Below are 24,482 nucleotides of genomic sequence, written 5' to 3' on the forward strand. Positions count from 1 at the left end.
GCAGGACACAAGCTACACTCTGCTGTTAGTTTGACTTGTACTGTATAAGATTTCATCCACTCCCTTGACTTGGTTGAGCACACACAATCAAAAACAGTTCTTCATTCTAGTCCAGATGCCAGATTCAGGATACATTTGTAAAACCTTTCACTCTGTAGGTGTTTGTTAAGGCCCGAGCAACACAGAAAGAGCAGGGTTCCCTCTGATTTGCTTATCAGCGAGTCATGACAAAGATATAGTGTATGTGCTGAAGGCAGGGTGTTTTACAGCTGAACTGCTGTATAACTGCATCAATATCTGCACAGCTGCAGCTGCTGATACGCTGCTCCACAACTCCCGTGCTGCAGAGCATTGTAAAACCACGGAGTCTGCTGAACAATAATAAGGCCACTGTTTCTAAATTGCCTCGTGCGCACTCGCTGCACTGTGTACAGTATGTCAGCCATCATCCATGCCAACACATTAATCAGTAACCTGTTATCAGCTGATAGTCTGGGTCAGCCTCCTGTTTACATCCCAGCATTCTCATTAAGTGCAGTCTGTGGCCCCCATGTGTGTGGCTGTGTGTTATTTGATATGGATGTGTTGCCCTACTTATTGGGGCTCGGCAGCTCAGTCTGACTAAAAAAAAAATCTAAATATATCTCTTACACCCGCAGGAGGAACTGCGAATGGATTTGAATGACGGTTTTGTCAACCGTAATGAATTTATCTCGATCTCAGCGACTCATTAAACGATTCAGATTGCAGGATAAACTCCAGTCACATTTGTTTACATTGTCAGAGTTCAAGTCCAAGAAGAACTGTAGGGTTTGGAAAACATTTATTTATAATATATTTATTGTAATGATTTTAATCTCTAATGTTATATTCTCAAAAACTTACACAAACAAAAAGGTAAAACCTTATTTTCACCTTCCTTTTTCACATTTATAAGCAGTATAAACACTTAAAGATCACGATTGAAAAGGTATGTTGAATTAATGTTTCCAGTCATATGCCATGTGGTTATACTGGGCAGAAACATGTCATTTCATTAAGCACATTTATTAATGAGGTATCTAGTTATGTATCCGACTAATTCAACTCCATGGGGGCCAGTTTTGAAAGTGTTTTTTTTAAAGAGCTTTGAAACCAGACTGTCAATGATTTCAGCATCAACAAAAGGATTAAAATACACGTTTTACACATTATAGTGTGTTTATAAAGCATTTGCTTAGCGCAGCATCGGCCACAAAGTATCATCAGTGCCACAATTTAAAATGCTTTTAAAACACACCTGTACAGACGAGCATATGCATAATGTATTTTCAATTTCAATCTAAATTTGTGATCTTGCTTTTTCATATTTTATCTCTGTGCTTTATGTTTCTTGTTTACTGCTCTTTGCACCTGTATTGCATCTGAATTTATTTCATATTATGTGCTTAGCTTTGTCTTTCTTGTACTGCATGCTATTATATTCTGTGAGGCACCTTGTAGCTTTGGTTTTAAAGGTTTATTATTATTATAATTGATATGATTTGGCCCACCAGATGTTTCTAGTGAAAAAAAATACAAATTGATGTATAACATGATGACCTAAATTGCTGTAGATGCACTTTAAATATGCAGAGTATTCATTATGTGTCAAAACGATCCTATTACCATTGTGCACCTCAACAGTACAACAGGTGTTTGCTTTTGGGCCCTGATCCACCATCACGTTTTCCTTTTGGCCCTCCAAGCGAATCAGTTTGGCCAATTGAGCGTGCAGAATCTGCGGCCGCTCGTCGGCAAGTGATTGGCTGTTCAGGTAAGCAGATCAGTGCGGGAGAAAGCGAGCCTGTCGCCATCGCATCCGTGATTTCACACATTCAGCGCAGTTTTCTCCTTAATTCCTCTCCTCTGCCTGTCTGCCGGGGCCATTTGCAACTTTCATCAGGCATACTCTCCATTAGATGCGCCTATATTAGTGAGAGTGCTGTCAAAAAGAAACTGCTTGATAAAACTAATGGTTAGTGTGCATCTGCAGAGTGATATTTCCTGTCATGCAGGCGCAGAGCGTACAAACCTGACCGCCGGCTGTAGCCTCTGCGGTTTGTTCAGGCGCAGCTCTTTGGCTCAGACGCGGGAGATGTGAGGCGCCACAACAGTTTGCCTTCATCGCAGCTAGCTCTCTGATGTTGGTGTGGTGTGTCAGGGCCTTAAGTGTTTCTATGCTGCTAATAAAAGTTGAATCAGGTCACTGTGAAGTCTTGAAAACTTAATATCCCGCACGTCTATGGGCCTGAAACAGCCTGTACTGGATGTTTCTTCAAGACTGCTTGTTGGATGGTGGAACAGCTTGAGCCCCCCGCTGCCCCCACATCTCTCCGCTGTAGGCTCTCACATTCACAACAACTAACATTCACACCAGCTCCGCCCACACAACTACAATGCAGACTGTGCAGAGGTGAGAAAGTAGCTCTCTTTTGATAGTCTTTCTTTTTTTTTTAATGTCAACAACCGAATGCAACGCAATGAAAGCCTTCCAGGAGAGACAGTCTGAAGCTGCGTGCCGCTTTTTCTCCACAGACACAATATGATAAATGATATCATGGCCCTCCTCTCTCTGTGACGGCAGGTTTTCTTTTCTCCACTACTCGTAGATCTGTGGACAGCAGGTCACGAAAAGTAAGTCTGACCCTCGGAGAGAGCAAACATCTGCGAGGGGACACTGCTGCTGTTCAGGGGAACATCAAAATTCTGAGTCCTGGTTTTCATTTAATTTATTCAAATAAAGATGAGCTCATTTCCAGACTGAGTCATCTACAAACGTCTCTCTAGTCTCTGCTTACCTGCGAAAGGCATTTGTAATTGCATCTGGATTGATCAGAAACTATATATAACTGATCAATATTAGCTGCAGACCGTTTGAGCACCGACATGGTCCTGATTATTTTTGTTTGACTCTCTGTTGCAATATGTGGCCCACAGACCCTTTTAGTATATCTGCCCTCCAAAATGCCACTGCTCCGCCACGTGACCGCGTATTAAACATGCCTTTGGGGAAGTGAACGTTGACATTTACACTTTTTTTTTTTTTTATTTTGGCAGGATTCACTCATATAGAAATTGCTCACTATCATATATTTTTTAACAGCTTTTGATAAGGACAATATTTTCTGGGGGGACGTTGAAGGTCTTTAGGAAATGACAGTTCTGCTGACCTATAAAAGCTGCTGTTTGTCCTATCAGCCTGTAATGTGCCTTCGCACAAGGAGCTGAGTAAGCGAAGCCTGAAACACTGTAATGTACATTATTTTTTATTCATCTTTTTTATTCTGCGGAGGTAGGTTTAATAGCTTATATAAAGAAACCCTAAAAGCCTGAATCTTTACAAGGCACTATAGTGTATAATGTATGTGCGGGTTAAATTATTAATGCATTTTCTATTGTCAGTACTAATATTTCCATATGAATGCTTTGATTTGTGCAGCTATTCAAAGCTCCTCTGATCTATGACTTGAGACCAAAAACATACAAACGTCAGGGTCGAACTTGAACACATCATTTTCTGTTATTCGGTTTTTTCGCTTGAGAGATTAATTTGTTTTTTTCCCCATTTTTATTTCTGTCTGTGCTCTTCTCACCATTGTGAGGTGGGTGGAGCTTAGCTGGGTATGACGTGATGTCACATATTTGTAGTTTAGATACATTTACACATGTGATTGGGTCGCCAACACTGTCAATCAAACCAGATGAAAACACAGCTCCACAGCCCAGGTGAGGGAGATTAGCCAAGTTGTTGAGTGTTTTTAATCAAAATCAACAGATTCAATTGAATCCAATTGATTTTTGTAAATGACCTCTCTATGTAGTCGTTCTCATTGTTACTGTTCCTGCAGTGGACTTGAACAGCCTTCACAGGCACATGGGATGTAGCCTACTACTAATATCCTTCGTTATATTACTCCCAGTTTCAACATTAACACATAACTTCAGGTAACTCCTAAACAGTATAAACATTTTGATATTGAACCTTTAAAACTAGGCTGGATTTTTCACAGAAAAAAACAAGGAGTTGGATTATGGCACACAGGAAGTGCATCTGCCATTGCGCAACCAAAAAATAGAGAATTTCTCTTTCTGTTTTGGTTGCGCAACGGCAATGGTTTTGTCCGGTGGAACAACTGGAATAACTGTGAAAACTGCACTTCAAAAGAAGCTCTCTGATGGAGGAGGCAGAGAAGGCGAAGAGGGAGAGTGATAGAAAACCGAGGTACAACGAGAGTGATCGGACGGTCTGTTCCCCCTGGCAGGACTTGAGACGGTTCAAAACCAGCATTCCTTCTACGAGATCAGTAAGTAACAAAACCGGCTGACTTCTTGACGGGGTGTTTCACTCTGCCTCTGTCAGAGCACTGAGCTCAAGGTAACTATGCAGCTAGAACAACACTGAGACACACATTAAACTGCAGTCTATTTTATTCCTCTTGAATATATTTTTGAAAGTGTTTCATCTCTCAATTTCGCTCTCCAGAAATGGCCACGCCGCCCACTTACTCAGCAATGAATCACAGTCCACAGATGGTCCAGATCTGTGCGCCAGAACAGAGGCTACATCTGGCAGTGTCCGTGACAACTCAGCCAACTGTACGTAAGAAGACCAAATGCTCTTTTACTCCACCATCTGATGTATTAGATGACAGAGGTGGCGAACGTGCGCGCATTCTTCACTCACGTAGAAGTACTGATTCAACTCGATGATGGTTCGAAATCGGTCTTGTTGTGATGGGCCTGCGTTGAACAGGAACGCACAATAGAGGGGAGGAAAAAGTAAATATTCAAGTAAAGCACAGATATCTGAAAAATAGTCCAGAGTCTAAACACATTGATGTTCACCTGAATGTGCTGCCCCTCACAATTCACAGCAGGTCGACACCTTCTAATAACAACAGCGACGATCCTTTGCCCCCTTTCTCCGGCAGCATATCGCGCCGCGTGCCCACACTTGGGTGATCAAAGTGGAAGATTAAAGCAGTGTGGGGGGGTCACCGTGCGGATCCATCACAGGTTCTCTCCTACCAGCTGTCCCGTGGTCGACCTGAGGTCTGGCTTCAGAGGAAGAGATGTTTGATGTGCTGAGCAATCAATCTATCTCAGATTCTCGCTCACACCTCTGCAGAACAGTTTACAGCTTATATCTGTCTGTTAGGTCTGGCTCAACAGATGGCCAGAGTGAGGCCAGGTGTAGTTGTAGAGTTTGCAGAGAATTTAGCGGTGTTGGAGCTATTTTACAGAGGAGGGTTGGTGTCAGGCCATCAGCAGCTAACTTCCTCAACTAAACGCTCCCAAATTGTGGTCATTAAAATTTCACCTGAACGCCGAAAGCCCGGTTGTTTTTCTTGCCATCGCGCTGCAAAAGATATTAAAGAGGTGTATTTTGTGCATCTATAGTGCAATTTTACCCTCTAATAAGAAGAGTCGTGAAGTTTCATCGACCTCTCCGTATGAGTGCGATGCCGCCGTCTCGTGTCTGCAGTCCAATCGGGGGCTCCTTTTATCTCGCCAATCACCCCACTGTTTGACAAAACCATTGATTCGACTCTCTTTTGCTCCCATAATGAGATGCATTTCAAGTACAGTGCTTTTTGATCTTTCAAGACATTTATATCTCCGCGATCGGAGCTCGTGGTTTGAGGATCAGCAGCCTTAAAACAGCTAGGCTTCTCCATCAGTTCAGTTCAGTGTATTTATCGGTCTCTGCACTTGTACTGATGAATGATAAAAACTAAACTCTCTTCATCGGCTCTGGACTGACTAAAAGCATTTTCCGTTCAAGACCTTGAATCGTGGCTGATTAACTGAGACGGGTTTTTGTGTGAAAGCCGCGACTGGAAATATTAGTAATCAAGGATCTAATTGTACTGTAAATAAAAAGCAGACAAACAATGGAGGCTGGTTTTCAAACAAAGGGTATAATAATAGATCGGCGGGCGCCGAGCAAAGTTCAACGAGCCCTGTAAACAATCAACAAGCAGCCTCCTGTCGTGCATATTCATCATTTTCAGGCTCACAGTCAAGGGGCAGGTAAGGCGGGAGCATTATTACCTAGGAACCTCAAACATTAGCGCCGCGTGCGTCTGTGATCTCCGACCACTTTTCCGAACACATCCATACATCCAGCAGCCGCGGTATCAGCTTTGCTTTTACAACCACTTCGTGAGATCCCGGCAACGGCGGATAACTCAATAAACGCCCACGACGGGCATTCATTGTACAGGTGTGTGACTTGGCCTCATTCCCAGCCGTGAGAGAAGTTTGAAAAATGTGCACATTGATCACGAGCTCACAAAGTTACACGGAAAATGACTCTTGGTTTCTGTGTTTACAAGACTGACACAAAGCGGGGTATCACCGCATGTTGTTGGCTGAAATATTAATTGCGCATGTTGGCAATGAGAGTAAACTGCACAGCTCTTTGAAACGGGACTACGGGAAAGTTTCCCTTTTGGTACGCCTCTATAAAAGGAACTGATGTGATCATTATAAAACTGATTAGTCGAAATGGGCGGGAAGCCAAGGGGATGAAAATCTATTTTGCCTCCGGGGCTTTCACACTGTCGTCTATTTTTCCTCACAGATTTCTGTCCTCTAACAGTTGTTCCTTGGAACTTGGGTCACACTTGATAAGGCTCGCCGCCAAATGTAAAAGATTATCTCTTCGACATAGCGAGCTTTATTTTACGAATGTGTCACTGGGAAATAAAATGAGTCCGGCTATGTTGGATGCAAAGTCACTCTTCAAATAGCCATATGGTGGCTTAGCAGGCACTGAACTCTTCTGTCGGGACGGGAGAATTATGTTGTTATTTTTTTCTCCTTCGCCGAAAATATAAGGAAGCTTATAGGTTCATGCTCTGGGTATTAACAGAGGGATTAGCGTGGAGGCCTCAGGGACGCTCGAGTCCATGAAGCACGGAGCCGCAATCTTCCCATTGTTGAGATATCTACTTGATGTAACGCAATTAACTATTTATTTCAAACGCACTGAGGTCTTACAAAGGAAAAGATGGAAGCAGATTTCAGTGGCAATCATTCTCCATGTGTCGCGTCTCACCTGTTGTGGCCCGTGTGAGACAGCGGTTCGCCTCCTCCGTTCCGGACCAAAACAAATTTGCTGATACGATGAGTCTGCCGCCGCGAGATGCTGGACAGATAAAGTGTGAAATTGGACAAATTAGCTGCACGAGCTAGCGAGCCTGGCTCTGTCTACCATGTAGTACAATAGTGTGGCTAATGTAAAGCTGATTGTCAACAACATACTGTAATTGATACGGCCCATTAGGCTCCAGATCAATGAAATGCAAGTGCTGTCCTTAAGTATAACTCTGCTGCACTTGCACTTCACTTGAGATTTTCCATTATATGCGGCTTAATAGTTCTACTCCACAGCAATGCAGCAGGAAACTTTATATTTACGATTTAGTAGTTTTAAATATAAGAATGCATTGATAATGACTAAACCGGTGGTTTCTAACCTTGTTGATCGTCGGACAACTTCGTGAGAGGAAATACCTCTTCCTACCATCCAAGAAGAGGCAGATTATATTTGTCATTCCAAAAGTAAAACTCAGGACTGCAGGTATACAAACTATGGTTTCGATAAAGCCACTACGATCGGTAAAAAAAGCCATTTCTAGTTGATAACTTGTCCCGGAGGAGAGCCACCATAGAGTCACAGTCACTGCATCCGTCTACAGTTTCCCAGCATTGCCAGGAGCAACTATGAGGGACGACATCAGCTCCCTATAAGTGTTGCTCCTAACTTTGCAAACCTATATTGGCATCCAAACATGACCGGTCCTCGGACTACTGTTGCTCCATTTTGAGTCCGTAGTAAAAATCTGGTGTTTAGTCTCTCGTTGACAGATCAGAACAAAGCACACTGGCTCAGGTTTTTTTTTAAAATGGCAGTCATAAGCGGTTGTAAGTTGGTCCTTGGCTTGGCTCGGCTCCTTCATTGTCCTCGACCAGCACATTGCTGGTGCCGCTCTGGAACCAGTTCTCCTGACCGAGAGCCAGTTCTTTGGCTGTCGAAATCCAAAGAAGTGGTTCCAGAGAAGGCGCTGGCTCCGAACTGGCCCTCGGACCGCTTCGGCCAAACAAAGGAGCAACAGAGGGTTTCGATTGTTTCAACCGTTCTGGTACCAAAAGGCAAAGATTATCAGAAATGTGTGAGAGAATTTTGTTTAGCATAACTTATTTTTCCTGAATCTCCTCTCCCATTAATCATCTCGCGATCCCTCAGATTAATCTTGCGATCCTTTGGGGCGGGCCCGACCCCTAGGAAGCACTGAATTAAACTACCTTACTGTAGAGTAGTTAAAATTAGCTCAAGCTCGAGCAGCTGCAACAATAAAATACAGCTCAGTACTAACAGTCTAACAATATATCCAGTAAGAGCCATTTTTTCTGCAGAGTGACTACTCTAAGAATTGTACGTTGGAGTATATTTCACTAATAATAGTATTTAAACATTATACTGGAACTCCTACTCAAGTAAAGGCCTTGAGTGCTTCTTCTGATGGATGATAATGGTTCTCAGTACAGCAGCAGAACCGCAGATGATGAGAGAATGGAAGGTCCAGTGTCGGTTTCTTCAGACGCGTACGCTGTTGCACTTTTTTTTTTTAGTTCCTTCCTCTTTCTCATAAGACCTCAGACAGCAACGCTTTTTATTTGTATTTACCTCATTTACAATAAATCAAGAAGAGGAAGCACGCAGTCACGTCCACTTACTCTCACACTCGATCATCTCCAGCCTCCTCTCCTCTCCCAACCCCCCCCCTCTTGTATCTGCTCTTTATAGCGCTGTTGACCACATTCAGAGCAGCTCTCGTCTACGCTGCCTATGTTTGTGCACTCAAACAACACAAGCACCCTGACACTTTGCTCATAACAGCCATGTCAATTGAACTTCAAAGTAGCCTTTTCCCAGCAAGCACAAGGGCGCGCTGACGGACGGACGGCTTATTTTCCAGGGTAATATCACGCTACGCTACGCCGCCCGGCTCCTGAAGGCCAATTATCGCCATATTCTTTCAATTAACGATATTAGTTTGTTATTAATTAATACGACAACAATTTGCTGTTTCCCACACATTTTTTTTTTTTGATGAAATATTCACAAAACCCCCCAGGGGAGCTAAAAAGACTCCTTTTAAAATACCCACTAATGTAATTCGTTTATAGTTTAGCGGCCCCATTAAGCATTATTGCCCACCCTCTCTGTTTAGCCTCTGGGATTCTTAACAGGAATCAGTGAGAGCAATAAACTGCATCTATTTTGGTAAAATAAAATATTAATCTACAAAAATGTAAAATTGAAGGAGAGAAGAAAAAAAAAATTGGTAATGTTCTAATGGATTGTCTCGATGAGGAGAGAGAAACCTGCATACATTTGTTTCTGATATTCGGGGGCCTGACACGTCGGCGCGCTAATAAATCTTTCTCCTCGCTTCTGTACTGTATAATTCTGTTTCCTGCTGCTTCAGTGACCACACACGCCGCCGACGCTCTGGAGGCTTTTCTCCGTGCAACAACACGATGCATCTGAGCCGTGTCCTTGTTCTGTTTTGTACGCTCTTACACAAATATCATCCTGTTGCATCAGCTTTTGTCTGACTTCATTCGCAGTGTCCCAAAAAACTGAAAAGCACCGCAGGGTCGTGGGTTCTGCTGCCGCCGCTCACAACCTGTTTTCACACCACTCAACCTGTCTGATGCTGCTGGGAAAATCCCCGTTTGCTCACACATGTCTGCAACACCTGATCGGGACCTGCATCATAACACATCAGGGAAAAAAAGAATCAGATGTGTTGGACGTCACATCTTGAACGTCTGTCATCTGTGAAAGCCCTTCCCTGTTTAATGCCGTGACAGTGCCATTGTTTGGTTGGGTTTCAGTGCAAAAAAACAATTTTATGCTTAAAAAAAAAAATCAGTTTCCAGAAAATGGGGAAAAGAGCAGCAGCCTCTGGTGCTACAGTTTGAACTTTTGTTGACCGTCCTTCCCCCAGCAACAGCGCCGTGCTTTGAAGCCAATTGACATGGCAGCCAAACCGTGTAATTGCAATGTCACATGACGCCCACTGGCCCCCCCAAAAAAGAGACTTCTTCATAAGCTTACATTGTAAAAGAAGCGGCTGTCAAAAGTGTGTCAAAAATCACTGCAAAATGGCCAGAATTTCATTTTCAGAATTTGATCCATTCCGTCTGATAACATTTGAAATTGGAATTGTTTTATTCTCACATCTCAAGTTAAAGGAGGGATGACCCAGAAGCTAGCTGCTCGGCCTCGAACCTTTCATACTGGAGCTCCACTGCTGATGCTGCATCCAGATCTCCCTTATTGGATCCATGGTTTTGTCACTTCACTATAATAAAATGGCATTTGGGGGGATTTGCTATTACTAATGGTGTCGCAACATGGCCTCGCTCCCGACTCGTCAAACGCGGCAGCTTGTGTGCAGCCTGTGATGTCTTTCTTACCCCTCTGGCATTAAGGGCTCTCTGCCAGGTTAGCAATAACAAATATGCAATGTCTGGTTGTTGACAAACATTTAGCATATGATGACTTTTCGTCTGTCGTCATTATCAGACCCGCTCAACTGACCGACTCCTGCTGCATGTTCCTGGAATCAGCTCTGCTCTCACTGCTTTCATTTAAGCTCACCTGCCTCGTGAACAGAATACATCAGCTTGTTTAAATCAATACTCTTCTACCTTTTGGGCATTTTAGAAATTTGATGTCAAACCTCCCTGTAGCCTCCTTGTAATTAAAAAAAAATCCGATGTGAAACAATAGTTTTAAATGCCTTTACCCTCCAGTTGTGTGACTGTGGTGTATGTCTCCTTGTCGTTATATTCTTCTTCCCATGTTTTTCCCTTTTTTTTTGTTTTGTTTTGACTCAAAGCCACCCCGTAATGATCTTCTGAGTTTAAATTGATTGAGCTGATCTATTGAATGTTGTGAAATGGTTGTAGATTTTAGGTTTTACACACCAAAACCACTTGGTTAGGTTTAGGAAAAGACTGGTTCGTCTTAAAATAAGAGCTTAAGTTCACCTTCGGATGTGGAGTTTACTCGCTCTTTATACTGCTACGCACCACATCCCAGTCTGAAGCAGTGGGCCGCTGACTAAGCTGTGATATGTGATGCGTTGGAAGTGAGGAACGTCTGCTTTCACTCCTCCTCAGGGTTGTAATCATTACTCGTAACAATGAGGTCATGTGGGAGATTTTTAGCAAACCTGGGGGAGTATTGCATATATTCTATAATTATTTTTTAAAGAAAATAAAAAAATAAATACAAATATTTGGTGGATATTTCCCATTTTTGATTGAGTACTTTTACATTTACGTCATTTATCAGACACTTTTGTCCAGAGCGACTTACAGTAGTTCATACATACATTCATACACTGAGGGTGGTGGCTGCCATGCAAGGTGCCGACCAGCACATCAGGAGCAGTTTGGGGTTCAGTATCTTGCCCAAGGACACTTCGACATGCAGACCAGGGGAATTGAACCAGCAGCCCCCTGATAAAAAGACGATGGCTCTACCCCTGAGCCACAGCCGGCCAAAACAAACACAAAAAATGTAACAGTGACGTTTTTGATATAGACTAATATATGTGACAAATACATATTGGTGTGGTCAGGTGTCGAGGGGACCTCATTTCTAAAATCCTGGCTACAGCCTTGCTCCACCTCTTCCTACTTTCCTGTGTTACACCGACAATAATTCCTGCAGTTAAACTTTTTAACTAAATGGGGAAAAAGCCCAACGATCCAACCTTACATGCCTTACATTACACATTCAGCCCCATGGAAACGACTCTCCTTTGGCAGTGGAGACAACTTTAATAGACTAATGTGAAAAATAATATTCTGCCTCTGATATCGTTTTTTTTTGGGAAGATAAGAAAAAAAAGTAAAATATGGGATGCGAAAAAGTGCAAAATTGGGACCCTGTTCTGCATTTCCTTCTTGATTTGCTCTTCTGCCTCGCGCCAAGAGGGGGAACTTGTCTCCAGCTAATTACTGAAGCGGGTTGTCCTGCGGTGATGAAATATCAGCGAGCGTTACAGTGAAGTTTGTGCTCAAACAGCATCTTAGAAAAACCGCCTGGTGTCATTCCGCAGAAAACAAGTTGTCACAGTGGAACAAACCAGCTTGCATAAAACATTGTGAGTGTAATGGTTTCAGATGGGAGCAGATGTCTGAGAGTCAGACTCTTTTCTCTGCATTTGTTTCGAGTGCGGAGGGGGGGTGGGGGAAGTTAAAAGGAGGTTTTCGAATAAGATCAATAGGTGGGGTAGGAGGCGACGGACTGACAAATGTGCAATAAGGAGCAAAGCCAGACAGAAACTCACACATTAGAATCAAGTGTTTAGAGACCGAGCTCGACCGAAAGCGTCTCAGAGTGATTAACATACATTAAGCAACATCAAAAGGATTCTTTCTACACCTCTGAGTCAATATGACTTCAAAAGCTCTTTTCTATCACTTCATGAAATTAACCGCCAGCGCCTTCACCTGTTTCACCTGAAACTTGACCCTGCTGTAGTGACAGACGTGGTAAATACAAACGAGAGCACTGATTCCTTTTTTTTTATATACTTCTGCTGCAGACACAGAAAATAAATGACTCTAGACTCAACCTCCACTCGGAAGTTAAAGACGTGTCACTTGACTTGGGACGTGATGACTTGAATGTTTAATTGATGTCCACACACACGGGTTAAAGCAATGATGTGCAATTTTTTGGTGGCGTGGTTGAATGTTGAGTCAGATCTCCAGGTGGTCACACAGTGTACGATGGCTCTGGGTTTGTAACTCAGGGTCTGACAACAACCCAAAGCGTCACTGTTTGTTTTTTTCCTCCACAAAGTTGCACATTGCGGCATAGAGAGCCCTGAATGTGTTCATAGCAGGAACAGCAGTAGCAACCCAGTCCCTGGAAAATGATGATGGGAAAGTACAGTCATGCAAATCAGGGTGATGTCGCAACTTTACTTTTCTTTATGTTGCAACTTAAGGTTTCTTTAAGTTTTAGTTTCACTTGTGACAGTGCTGTGTTTATGGTCTGGTTAGATTCAGGCACAGAGACACTCAAAGACACTGGAAGACATCATGTTTATGATTAAATGATCGCTCTGGTCACCACAAACACACCTGGAGATGTCGTGAGGTCTTCAGGGGTTCATAAGGTCATTAGTTTTTTTTCGTTGATTACGTTTATTTCACTCAATATCAACAGGTATACAACACAAGTTCAGTTCACTGTCATACTTCTGGAGCATGTTAGATCAATTATCTCTTAATTAGACAGGCAATAATACCCAGCGATGAAATGTAAGTACAGTTACTCAAAACGATTCTTTAGGTATTTGTATTTGAGTTATTTCCACTTTCTGCTATTTTAAATTTCCATACTTCCATACTTCCATACTTTTGGTTATAAGTCACGTCAGAGTCTTAGTAATCAGGTAAAAAAAAAAAGATCACTGATTATCTTTTACTCTGCTGAATTGGATCAGGCGATCAGCTAGGCTGATAATCGGTCGATCTACAGTATAGTACATCACATATACGTATCTGTAAATACATGTATTATTTACTTTTACTTTTGATAGTTAAGTACATACAACATGAGACGCTTTAAGACTTTTACTCAAGTATTATTTGTATGAGTAACTGTCATTTCTACCCACAGTATCTTGACCTTTGGCTACATTTCACAACACTGCTCACACCTTGTCTTTTCTGTTCATAAAGACTGTACACTTCAGTTCCAAGTGACTTCACTCAGGACATGACTTGCTTTAACTAAAGACTTCTCCACCCAAAAACTGGGTCTTGCATTAGCCTTTGGACCCAATGACCGGAGTCACATGTCTGGCTCCGGATATATAAAGAAGAAAGATGTCTCATCCATCCTCTCTGAATAAACCACGCGTCATGGTTTTTTTTTTCCATTTTTTTTTTTATCATTCTGTTTGTGTGCAATAGCTAACAGGGGCCCTCTGTTTGGAGAAACCATAGAGCTGGCCCTGCTGCCCCCACCACTTGTCGTGAAAGGGAGGGACTGCTCTGACGACGGGTCATCTGCTTTGTGTCAAATGCCTATTCTCTCTCCTCCTCACTGATGTCACAGTGCAGGAGCAGCGTGCACCGATAACTAAATATGATTTAATAACCTGTGATCAGACAGGCTCGCGGAGGCCGTGCGCACCGCTCATATTGCAAAAAGGCCAGCTGTTGCCACGGAAACCGTATTTTCCGAGCGTGGGAGATAAATTGCTGCAGTAGCTCCCTAATAATAATTTCTATTATCTGCGCTGGATGTTTAGATTATCATGTAAATAGGGGGACGTGCCGGGCGACAGTAGGTAGGAGCTGAAGGGCTGCTGAATAGAGGAGATCAAATAAACCAGTTGAGCAATCACCACATGTGGGTGTGCCGAGGAACACGCAGTGGAATAAGGTGAGCCACAACTGCCTTCTCGCTTGAGGGCTGACAGACCACAACCCCACACAAAAGAGGAAGTCTCAAAGTCGTTTGGCACTTCTTTGGTTTCGTCACATTCCTTTGCAAGAAGAGTACCAAGAAAAACTTCCCCTGCTTTGTCACTGGACTGTCAGGACTATAAGAGCCGAGCCTCTGTCGCACACGTTCACTCTGATGTGATGCAGCTCATTACACTGAGGGTAAGGAAACCAGCTTTTTAATTTAATATCACAAATTCCTCTATCAGTACTTTCCCTTTCTTTTAGTTTTTTTTGTCAGAATCTACTAATTCACTTCAGTCTTTATTTTCTGTTTTTCTTTCACAAAAAGATGCAGGGGTAAGACGCAGACACATTGTTTTGGTGACAAAAGCCTGTTGTGAGGCTTCAAGAGACTCATTTCCTCGCTGTAGTTAAGTCATTATGTTTACGAGGGTCATCATTTTCCCAACATGTCCAGTATTTGTGCATATACGGAGAACAGGGGCTGGAAGTTAATGATAAAAGCATCAATGTTCTGTATTTACGACGGAGGGAGGAAGCAATAACACAGTATTACGGTTTGTATATGAACCCATGTGCCAGACCAAAACACTGGCTCCTCATCAAGAGATAATTCAGCTCGGCAATAAACTCTGAAGTAGGGATATAGAAAGAAATTAAGAGGGAATATATAAAAAAAAAAAAGGACAGGGAGTTTATCTCTGGCTTCTTGCGGCTTGTAGGCTAAAATCTAATGTGTAAAAAGTGTAACAGCCTTAAACCAAGTGTCAAGCGGACACTGGGTCGACGCGCCGTGCCGTGCGGTGTGGTAATCTCTTTCCATTCTCTCTTATCAGCAGAGCTCAAAGCCCTGGAGGAAACGATGAGCGTCGGTTTATCGGTGGGGACAGGAAAACCACGCTGTCTCGCCGGGTTTGTTCCAGGCCGCTGACCCAATAAGAAGCCGTCGTCTCCTGCCGCTCCGACTGCCTGACGGATCAAACCTCTCTGTGCTGCGGTGTATTCGCTCCCTCCAGAGTCAAGGACGTTACGTGAGACATCTCGATCTCCTGACTGACTGATTTCCACAGAGGCCACCATGCAGCAGTGCCACACAGGGCTGTGTCTGTCCGTCTACATCATCACCTTCGTCCTGGGCTTCCCGGCCAACATCCTGGCCCTCTACACTTTCTGCAGGAAAGTGAGGCGGAAATCGACGCCAATCGACATCCTGCTCCTGAACCTGACCATCTCCGACCTCCTCTTTCTCCTCTTCCTGCCCTTCAAGATGCAGGAGGTGATGAACGGCATGGTTTGGGACATGCCCTACGCCCTCTGTCCGCTGTCTGGGTTCGTCTTCTATATGACCATCTACAACAGCACCTTCTTCCTCACCGCCGTCAGCGTGGAGCGCTACCTGGGCGTGGCCTTCCCTATCCAGCACACCCTGAAGCGCCGACCTGTGTACGCAGTCGCTGCCAGCATCTTCTTCTGGATTTTCTCCTTCATCAACCTGAGCATCGTGTTCATTGTGCCCTTTATCGGCAATGACGAACCTTCGACTCCCATCTCCGCCGACAATTCCTCCTCCACCTACGCCACTGTCAGAAAACAGAGGGAGGTGTGTTACGAGAACTTCACCGAGGCCCAGAAGAACGTCCTCCTGCCTGTGCGTCTGGAGCTCTGCATTGTACTTTTCTGCATCCCTTTCCTCATTTGCAGCTACTGCTACATCAACTTCATCAGAATTCTGTCCAAGCTGCAGCACATTGACCGGCGCCGGCGCCTGAGGGCCATTGGCATGGCTTTGGGTACGCTGCTCGTGTTTGCTCTATGTTTCGGCCCCTACAACGTCTCGCACATTGTCGGCTTTGTTACATGGGAAAGTCCCTACTGGAGAGACAAGGCCCTGCTCTGCAGCACCTTCAACGCCTGTCTCGACCCACTTATTTTCTACCTCTCCTCCTCTGCCGTGAGAGGGACGGTGGGCAGCGTGATGGAAGGGGTTAAGAGTCGCCTACACAGGTGCCTGTCCTGTCACGTGTTCCAGGCCTTGTGGGGGGGGAGTAACGAGACTGCGAAAGATAAGGAGCACAAACAGGAGGCGACCAATACTATCTAAGCTGACTGAGAGGAAGCCGTGAGCAGCTGCCTTCACTCATTTGTTATATCTTCATTCCTGGAAGCAGGAAATTAACGGCGTGTTTATGTTTTCACTCATAAGACTTACTGTAAACGGTGCAGCGTGACTTTGTTTGTCTCTCCGATGGAAACAAAGAGGAAAACCTCTGTCGGACTTAATGCGCGCAGCCACGGCGACGGGCTTCTTTGTACTGTCACGTGCAGATGAAATATTCATACAGAACAGCAGGATTTCAGATCTTCATTAACGCAGCTGCAGGTGTTGCGCTGCGGCAGAAAGGACAACAAAATAAATATCTTAGGAGCAGCTTTGGACGCCATCTTTGAGCAATGAGAGATAAAGCTTTGCTGCCGGCTTTTTAAACAGACTATGAAGTCTGTCTGTAACAACAGGATCGCTCGTTGTCACACATCGTCATAGGAAAAAAACAGAGACTGCAGAGAAGTGCGAAGTGTGAGAACGAGAAGGAAGCTGGAAGTGTGCTGAAATTGATTTGTGTCGCAAAAAAACTGATTGTGTACAGTATGCAGGTCACGCACACACGCAGGTTTCCGTGTCAGAATTTATTTGTGTGCCTATTTTGTATTTTGCACCCTCCTTCAGATTGTAACTTACACAGTGTGTTTGTATTTATATCATGTGATTAGAGGCCTTGTCGCTATGTGGTACTAAAGTTGTCAACGTGTATGAAAATATGTACGAACGAATGTAATATATTGCCTGAAAGCTTTATGACAGGGGCTGTAATTATGAGGAAAAGAAACAATATTTTCATACGCAAATAATTTAAACATTTGGGTGTGTGTGTGTGTGTGTATGGGTGGGCGGGGGGGGGGGGGGGGGGGGGGGGGGGGAGGGGGGGAGGGGGGGAGTGTTGGTACAAGTGTGAGTGTTCATGAGAGAGGGAGACAAGGAGGCACCAGGCCACAGATGCACTTCTTTCATAAACATGTCATATAATAACACGTTTATGTCGTTTAGGATTGAGATTGTTTTGCATGGATGGCAGTCAGGTACGAGGAAACTGCGTGTGTGTGTGTGTGCGTGCATGCGTGGAAGAGGAGAGATAAGGACTAATTTGTTTTTGAAAGAGCAAGTGACGAATGTAAATATCCGCTGTGCTACATGGATTCAGATGTGATCACCAGATCAGCGGTCGTGTTGTGTGGAGACTCTGAGAAGTGGTTTCAAATAAAAATAAAGAGGATTAAAAAAGCGAGTCAAAGCAAGTTTATTGAGCAGAAAATGCCTGTTTATGACTAATATGGTTACACGTCACATTCATCACCCTGCTCCACATTTATTGGTCATTTTTACTGGCAGCACTCGCGCTGTCGGCCGCGTGGGCAGGCCCCTAAATTTAAACCAAACTTTCTCCAAACACGTGTATCAAGATCTAGCCCCCCCCCACACACACACACACACTGCACACTTAGACAATGCTATCGCACAAGCGAGCGCTGGCGTCGGCTGTAATCCTGTTCTGTGAGGATTAGGCCCGCGCGGAGGTTGAGCTGATCACTGTATCAGTTTGACAGGTGGATCATGCATGAAGCATTCATTTTGACATGCAGACCTGAGTGAAATGACTAAGACGTGCGGTACTTCCAGCTACCGACACAAAGAGCTAATAAAAAAAACAAAACAAGAAACAGAGCAAACAAACACACGAGTCAGCACGCCGCGGCGATAACGAGTCACAGAGATAAATAGCCTCGATGTTGCAAAAGCTAATCGGGATTGCATCAATAGGTTTAAAAAAACAGCAGGACTTTCAAAAGAGGGATGCACATTGAGTTTATACAGCATCGAGTGAACTGTTTGGTCAGAATGAGTTCTCATTTTTTTCCAGCCGCGACTCTCTTCATCTGTGCGATGCTGTTTGTCAAAGGTTGGCCGTCCGAGATGAGCCGCACTGAACACCCGGCGGTCCTCTTTTTGTTTCCCCTCCCACTTCACCCTGTGTTTCCTGGAAGACAATAATTGGTCCTCGCGTCAGTGTTGACTTTCTCCTAACAATGTGTGATAGGTTACAGGGATAAGGCAATAAGAAAAACAGCCCCGTGCATGTGCATGTGTGTGTGTGTACGTGACGTGTTTGCCAAAGGCAGAGGAGAATATTGTACTCACATGGCCCGACATCATTTTCCCTGCAGGCAGAAATGTTTGGCCGCTGTGGAGTGCGAGATCACGTAAATAAAAATACCATTTTTTTTGAACCACTTCCTGTAATTGTTGCTCGGAGGTTCACACACTCACCTTCCAATAACAACACCACCGTCATCGCAGAGAGGAAGCACATCTTGAGGATATTCAACTGTAAAATCAGCTCGTTAGGGGAGGCATCTGGAGAGCGGAGTAGAATGGGGTGAAATAAAGGCAAACACTGATTAGCGCCGACTTATCACGTTATTGAGCGCGACAGAATTAAATCACGAAGGTTGAACTGGCTTTGGCTGATGGACGTTTGCCTCCTCCCTGGGAGGAGAGGCGTTTAAACATTGATCGAGAAAAATCATTAATTTGTTCAAGTATGCAGTATTGCAGGCAATCTGCTGCCTTGGAATGATCAATGTTTGACCCACATAACAGTCAAGTAGCGGCTACACCCAACAAATGACCTGTGGTATGTGAGGCCCTGTGGTTACTGATCCCTGTGTCGGTACAGACGGGGTTATTTGGAAGGTAAGTTTCCTGCAGACATGGCACAGGCGGCGCAAGGTGATTCAGGTTTCCAGAGATCAAGAAATCCTTTTGGTGCACTTCCAAAGCCGGATTGACACAAAACAAGCCAGCATCCTTAACTGCAGCACACGCAGTCGCGTTAAGCCAGAAAAGGGCTTAAGATTAGCATGTCCACCCCAGTGTCACGTTTTTAATCACAGCTGATCAGAGGTGGAGTCGGTGACAATGTCAACAGATGTGGGAGTGAATGCCGCCTGAACCAACTCACAGTCAAGACAAATGCCAGGCGTTTGTCCAGCGGGAAAGGGGGTTCTGACACGTCGTTTTCCGTATTTTCCCAGAAGTTATAGCGATAGGTGGCCAAATGAAATATGAATAAAACAAAATATATAACAAATGTCTTGTGTTAATTATACATTAAAATGGGAATGTAGGGGAATTATACTTCATGAAGAGGACTTTCTGCTGAGTGCCAAGTTCAGAACTGCATTCAAACACACGCACACACACACACACACACACACACACCGTCGGTACTTAATGTTGCATGCTAACCTACAGCTAATGTACAGCTACTGAGACGAATAAACCCTGATGGGAGAAATGCAAATAAACACAAATTATCCTTCACTGGTGGTGAACGTACCATTAAACAACCATGACTGCTGAGGAAAAATCTGACCTGACTCAGGCCCTAATGTTCAACAAGATTATGTATCAAAGCATTACTCACTTTATGTTTAGACTCACTCATCGACTTCCGTCCTCACTCTCTGACTCTGTCCCAGAAGTTACAGCAGCAAGTAACCAACTGAAACGCACCATTTTGTGTGAACTTGTGGATTTCTCCAGATTTGGACATTGTTGGAAACATTAGGGGGAATTTTATCAAGCACAAAAACGGCAGATAGCCAAACTTGCCGACACTTAGTGAGCTTAGGGTTTAGCAAGTCAAGAGCTCTCTCCCTACAATGAGATCAATAATTGGATTTACATTTGTCAGGTCTGCTTAACCTCAAATGAACGCTAGCTTTGCTCCATAACTACTGGATGTCTAAATTAGGAACTTTTGCAAGCAAATGTTAACTTTTAAAGTTAGTAATAGGTCAATAATGTGTTCACAGCTTGTTTGTCCTGAAGAGGCTGAAAAAACAAATCAAATCTTTCATTGCAGGTTTCCGGGGAAAGTCAACTTCCAAGGTGTATTTTTCTTCTGCATTACATATATCACCGCAGTGATTCATACCTCTGACAGACTCTCTCCTCCAAAGCACACAGTGTGAATCATAATATTTGGAGCCATCTGGCGAACCAAATTGACTGAAGAGAAACATGATTTCTCTTAAGCAAAGTTAAACGATCAAAACTGATGGGTGTAATTTTCATGTTGGAAAACATTTAGGATGTAATTAAAAGAAAACTTCCAGCTGGGAATTTAAACCGAGAAAAAAATAAATCCACAGAGGCACTGTGCCTCCAAGATAACTCCCCAATGTACAAGATTATTTTATTTGGGAAAATGACTTTATTTATTTACCCCAAGTGAAGGAGGCAGTCAGAGCCGTGCTCATGGCGGGGTGGTCCTGCACCCCACATGTGAAGGTGATCCCTGTGTCCAAAGATTGTTTCATTGGGAGGACAAACACGCTGAAGAGGAACACTTCCTGGCTGCCGTTGTCCATCACCTGGAAACACTGTGGCCGGCTCGGAGGCGGCGAGTCCAACAACCAATCTGAGGACAGCAGGGCTCCGTCAGCAGGGTGTTCGGAGAGGTTACTGCCAGGAAGGGTGCAATTGGTGACTGACAGGTGATCGATATTGACCGTTGTGCTCTGGTAGGTCCACGTGAGGGTTAGCTTGCTGGGTCTGAACCCCCCGGTGAGACAGAGGAGAGCCCACCGGCCGGTCTGTGGGTCCGGGGGAATCTGGAGGTATATTCTGGGAGCAGAGGGAGGTGCTGAAGGAGTCAGAAACAGAGTAAACACATCAGGGTAATTCAGACTGGTAAATTAGGTCACTGCAGCAGCAAATAATAACATACAGCAACAAAAGTAGGACAGAATTAAAGAAAAGAGCAAATGTACACTCTAAAAAATAATTGCCCCAAATCAATGATAAGTATTTTAATTACATGAACATCTTCTCTGTCCAGTTCTATTACATACGTTTAATGTAAGGGGAACGTTTTTCTATCATGTCGAGTCAATGTGAATAAATTAAATAACTCAGTCTGATTAAATCAAATTAATTCAGACTCATACATAAACACCATGTGTTTATTCAGTAAAAAGTTACATCAAAAGTTAAGAGGAACTTCTACATAAACATAATTAGCTTTTCAAGTGTTTATTATCCTCCTCTCATAAATCACACATCTAGTTATTTAATTCATTTGACTTGACATTTAACGCGACCCTTTACACTGAACTTACCTGATGGAATTTACAAAATTACAAACTTGAAAGTTTATTTTTCATGCAGTATTATTTATATTAATGCAGCCATGTATTTGAAAACAAGGATGAAATAAGTTTAAGAATAAAGAAATTCAAAGCATGGTGCACAAACTGCAACAAGCCCCAATCACCAGAATGAATCATGGCAACGTTTCTGCAAACCACAGATAAGTCAAGACTTCATGTTTCTTTATGGTCGGTTTTCAATTTTATGTTGTGACAATGCTGTGCTGATGGCCTGGTTAGGTTTAGGCACAAGTTATTAACCAACTGTCTGATTAAAAATATTTCTCTTTTGGCAGGAAATTGTCCTGACCTCTCTTTAAAAAAACATCTTTTTTTTTTCCATTCACGGTCTCGGACAGCAGTCTCTCGCCTGTCAGCCGCCTCAGTCAGGTGTACCTGTACTGCACATTGTAGAAGTGTTGATATGGCATGAACGAAGCATATAAAGTTAACGTGCTGCTGTTTGCAGAAATGTACAATGCCAACATTGAGACATAATGAAAAATGATGTCCAACAGAACACGCAGCACAAAGAAGACACTCTGCATGACTGAAGCATCTTTTTTCTAAATTGCTACTCTGAATCATCCCTCAGTTAAGACTGCCTTTTCTTATTCTACTTCTTCTGGTATCTGTAATTACCATTTGCCCTGTGCAGGCTTAATTTAAGACAGACGTTCCAAGATTTGCCTACAACAAAAATAAAAAAAGCCATTATTGTAAAATGAATCGTGAAAGAAATATTAAAACAGTATAAAATAGAGTAAGTCCGTAATAAAATTGTAGTCAAATGGGTAAATACAAAAAATGTCAGTTGTTATTTAGTGGACCTAACTTTGCATCAAGAGAAAAATCCAAAGGTAGCGTTTTTTCCGCATGAAGGATTTCCACATAATAATTTGACCATCCCTCCCTGCCTTGTTTTCTGGTGAGTTTCAATTCCCTGGGCAAGATCGATACAAGGCCCTGCGCGTTGTGCCGGGGTGATTATTTCTAGATCTGTCATGAAACTGTTCAGGCAAAAAGATGAACTCTGAGGGAATTTCACGTGACTTGAATTTTTTATAGATCCATCCCGGCCCGTTCCTTTTATGGTGCTGGTCCAACACCGGCGCTCGTATCGAGCTGCCTCACACTAAACTCTGGTGCAAAAGAGATACAAATGAGATATAATTGCCAACAAGGCAATATAACCCAGGCATGAATTTCTGTAACAAAAACATTTGTCTCTCACCCAGGACGACCAGCTCGGTGCCGTTTCCCCACTCCGGCTCTTTCTGTAGGACGTTCACCTCGCAGTAATACCACCCAGAATCCTCCGGTGTTACCTCTGTGATCACCAGGGAGGAGGTTGAGTTCTTCTCCACCACGCTCTGCCTGGCTGACTTTGCGATGAGCTGCTTTTCCGACTTCATTTTGAACCACTGAACCCCGTACTTGAGGGATTCAACTTCGAAATGACAGGACAGGGTTGCCGTTTCACCCCGCATCACACTGAGAGAGGGAGGGTACTGTCTAACCCTCAGTCCCTCCGGGGTCGCTGTCAGGGCTAAAGACAGAGCCATTAATACAATGTGTCATACAAGGAACTTTCAGAAAGTCCGGCGCGGACCTGCAGGTCAACGACAAACACTTTAAACGTGTGTTCGGTATGCTCGGGTGACAGCTGAGAGCGAGGTTTGCCAGACAAAGACAATCAGACAGAGAGCTCAACCGCCAGAATGACAAAACAGAAAGTCTTACTTAGCATAATTTCACAATTCACCGAACATTTATCTGAATGGCTCCCAATGAGGCGAACTTCGCTCGACAACAAATGCTGTTTTGACAAACTCTTAACGCAGACACACTCGAGTACAAAAAGATTTGAAAAGCTTTGGAATAATCTGTGTGATTGTGGTGACTTGCTTGTCTGGCTGAGTGTGATGAAGTGATTATTAAGTGCGATGATGAAATGCTGCAGATAAGATAAGCAAAACACTCAGTCGCTCGCAATTGGAGCGCGGGCGACAAAGAGGACCGGCGAGCACTGAAATGATGGTCTGAAAAAAAAAAAAATAAAAAATCAGGCTGCGTCTCTCCACCGTCTACTTTTAGTCATTAAAGGAAGTCACGAAACGAGATTTTTCCACTAATTAATTCAGCTTTTCATCTTTGGAGGCAGTATGTTAATTAAAGTTGTGTCTCACTGCATCAACACTGATTATTGTCACAGATGGGACATTTTAAGAAGTTATCATGCAAATATATACATATGGAAATATATTCTTTGGTTCTAGAAGGACAAATCAGATGTTTGAAATGGATACTCGCAGAAATTAAAGACAACACAAGCGAATAAATGCTTATAAATGAACCGTTGGCGTGGGTTTATGAAAATGCCACAACACTATGCATCACGACCGACTGGTATTCACACTGACCTGGTGGTTGGCCTGCAAACAAAAGAAGCAAACACAGTCGAGGCAGTTCTGCCATGCCGCCGTTGCTCCCCACTCCGACCTCGAGTGGTAATATCGTTTCTCAGGCACTCTTTAAGTCTGAGGCTCGCCGTGCTTAGAAAATGTGACGGTGTCAGCGTCTTCTTTTGCTGCACTCTATGGTTAGAGGTGATGGTTCATTAATAGGTCATTCTTCAACAGAAACCTGAAGCTCACAGACTTCTGGGG

General features: G+C 43.6%; 3 protein-coding genes across 8 annotated transcripts in view; 1 reads left to right on the plus strand and 2 right to left on the minus strand.

Moving 5' to 3' along the window:
- Positions 1–7,108, minus strand: part of LOC115567914 (uncharacterized) — a 39,001-nt gene extending 31,893 nt beyond the window's left edge. Inside the window, exon 1 of the mRNA XM_030394854.1 lies at positions 7,085–7,108. The gene's annotated coding sequence lies outside the window, so the exon portion shown is untranslated. The remainder of the gene's footprint in view (positions 1–7,084) is intronic.
- Positions 4,155–17,419, plus strand: LOC115567910 (free fatty acid receptor 2-like). 6 transcript variants are annotated; one of them, XM_030394848.1, is made up of 3 exons: positions 4,155–4,396; positions 4,505–4,617; positions 15,384–17,419. In XM_030394848.1, the coding sequence occupies exon 3, from the start codon at positions 15,623–15,625 to the stop codon at positions 16,643–16,645; it is 1,023 nt and encodes a 340-aa protein (XP_030250708.1). In that variant the 5' UTR covers positions 4,155–4,396; positions 4,505–4,617; positions 15,384–15,622; the 3' UTR covers positions 16,646–17,419. The 6 variants fall into 6 exon arrangements, with proteins under 6 accessions (XP_030250708.1, XP_030250709.1, XP_030250710.1 ...); XM_030394849.1 differs by having other exon boundaries at positions 4,155–4,325; XM_030394850.1 differs by lacking the exon at positions 4,155–4,396 and having other exon boundaries at positions 4,601–4,617; positions 15,381–17,419.
- A 462-nt stretch (positions 17,420–17,881) lies between these two features.
- LOC115567913 (tyrosine-protein phosphatase non-receptor type substrate 1-like) lies at positions 17,882–24,482 on the minus strand. Its single transcript, XM_030394852.1, has 6 exons — positions 24,237–24,482; positions 23,048–23,362; positions 20,889–21,308; positions 18,926–19,012; positions 18,797–18,839; positions 17,882–18,635 (listed from the first exon to the last, which is right to left on the minus strand). Exons 1-5 carry the CDS (start codon positions 24,289–24,291, stop codon positions 18,808–18,810), a joined length of 909 nt encoding a protein of 302 aa, XP_030250712.1. The 5' UTR covers positions 24,292–24,482; the 3' UTR covers positions 17,882–18,635; positions 18,797–18,807.

This window comes from Sparus aurata, chromosome 17 (assembly GCF_900880675.1).
Source record: "Sparus aurata chromosome 17, fSpaAur1.1, whole genome shotgun sequence".
NCBI lineage: Eukaryota > Metazoa > Chordata > Actinopteri > Spariformes > Sparidae > Sparus > Sparus aurata.

Excerpts from the sequence above, each read along its gene's own strand:
- LOC115567913 (XM_030394852.1), bottom strand. The coding sequence starts at position 24,291 with ATGGCAGAACTGCCTCGACTGTGTTTGCTTCTTTTGTTTGCAGGCCAA. Across the intron at positions 21,309-23,047 it reads CACCGAGCTGGTCGTCCTGG|CACCTCCCTCTGCTCCCAGA; the intron begins GTGAGAGACAAA and ends TGACTCCTTCAG. Across the intron at positions 19,013-20,888 it reads GACTGCCTCCTTCACTTGGG|ATGCCTCCCCTAACGAGCTG; the intron begins GTAAATAAATAA and ends TCCGCTCTCCAG.
- LOC115567910 (XM_030394848.1), top strand. The coding sequence starts at position 15,623 with ATGCAGCAGTGCCACACAGGGCTGTGTCTGTCCGTCTACATCATCACC.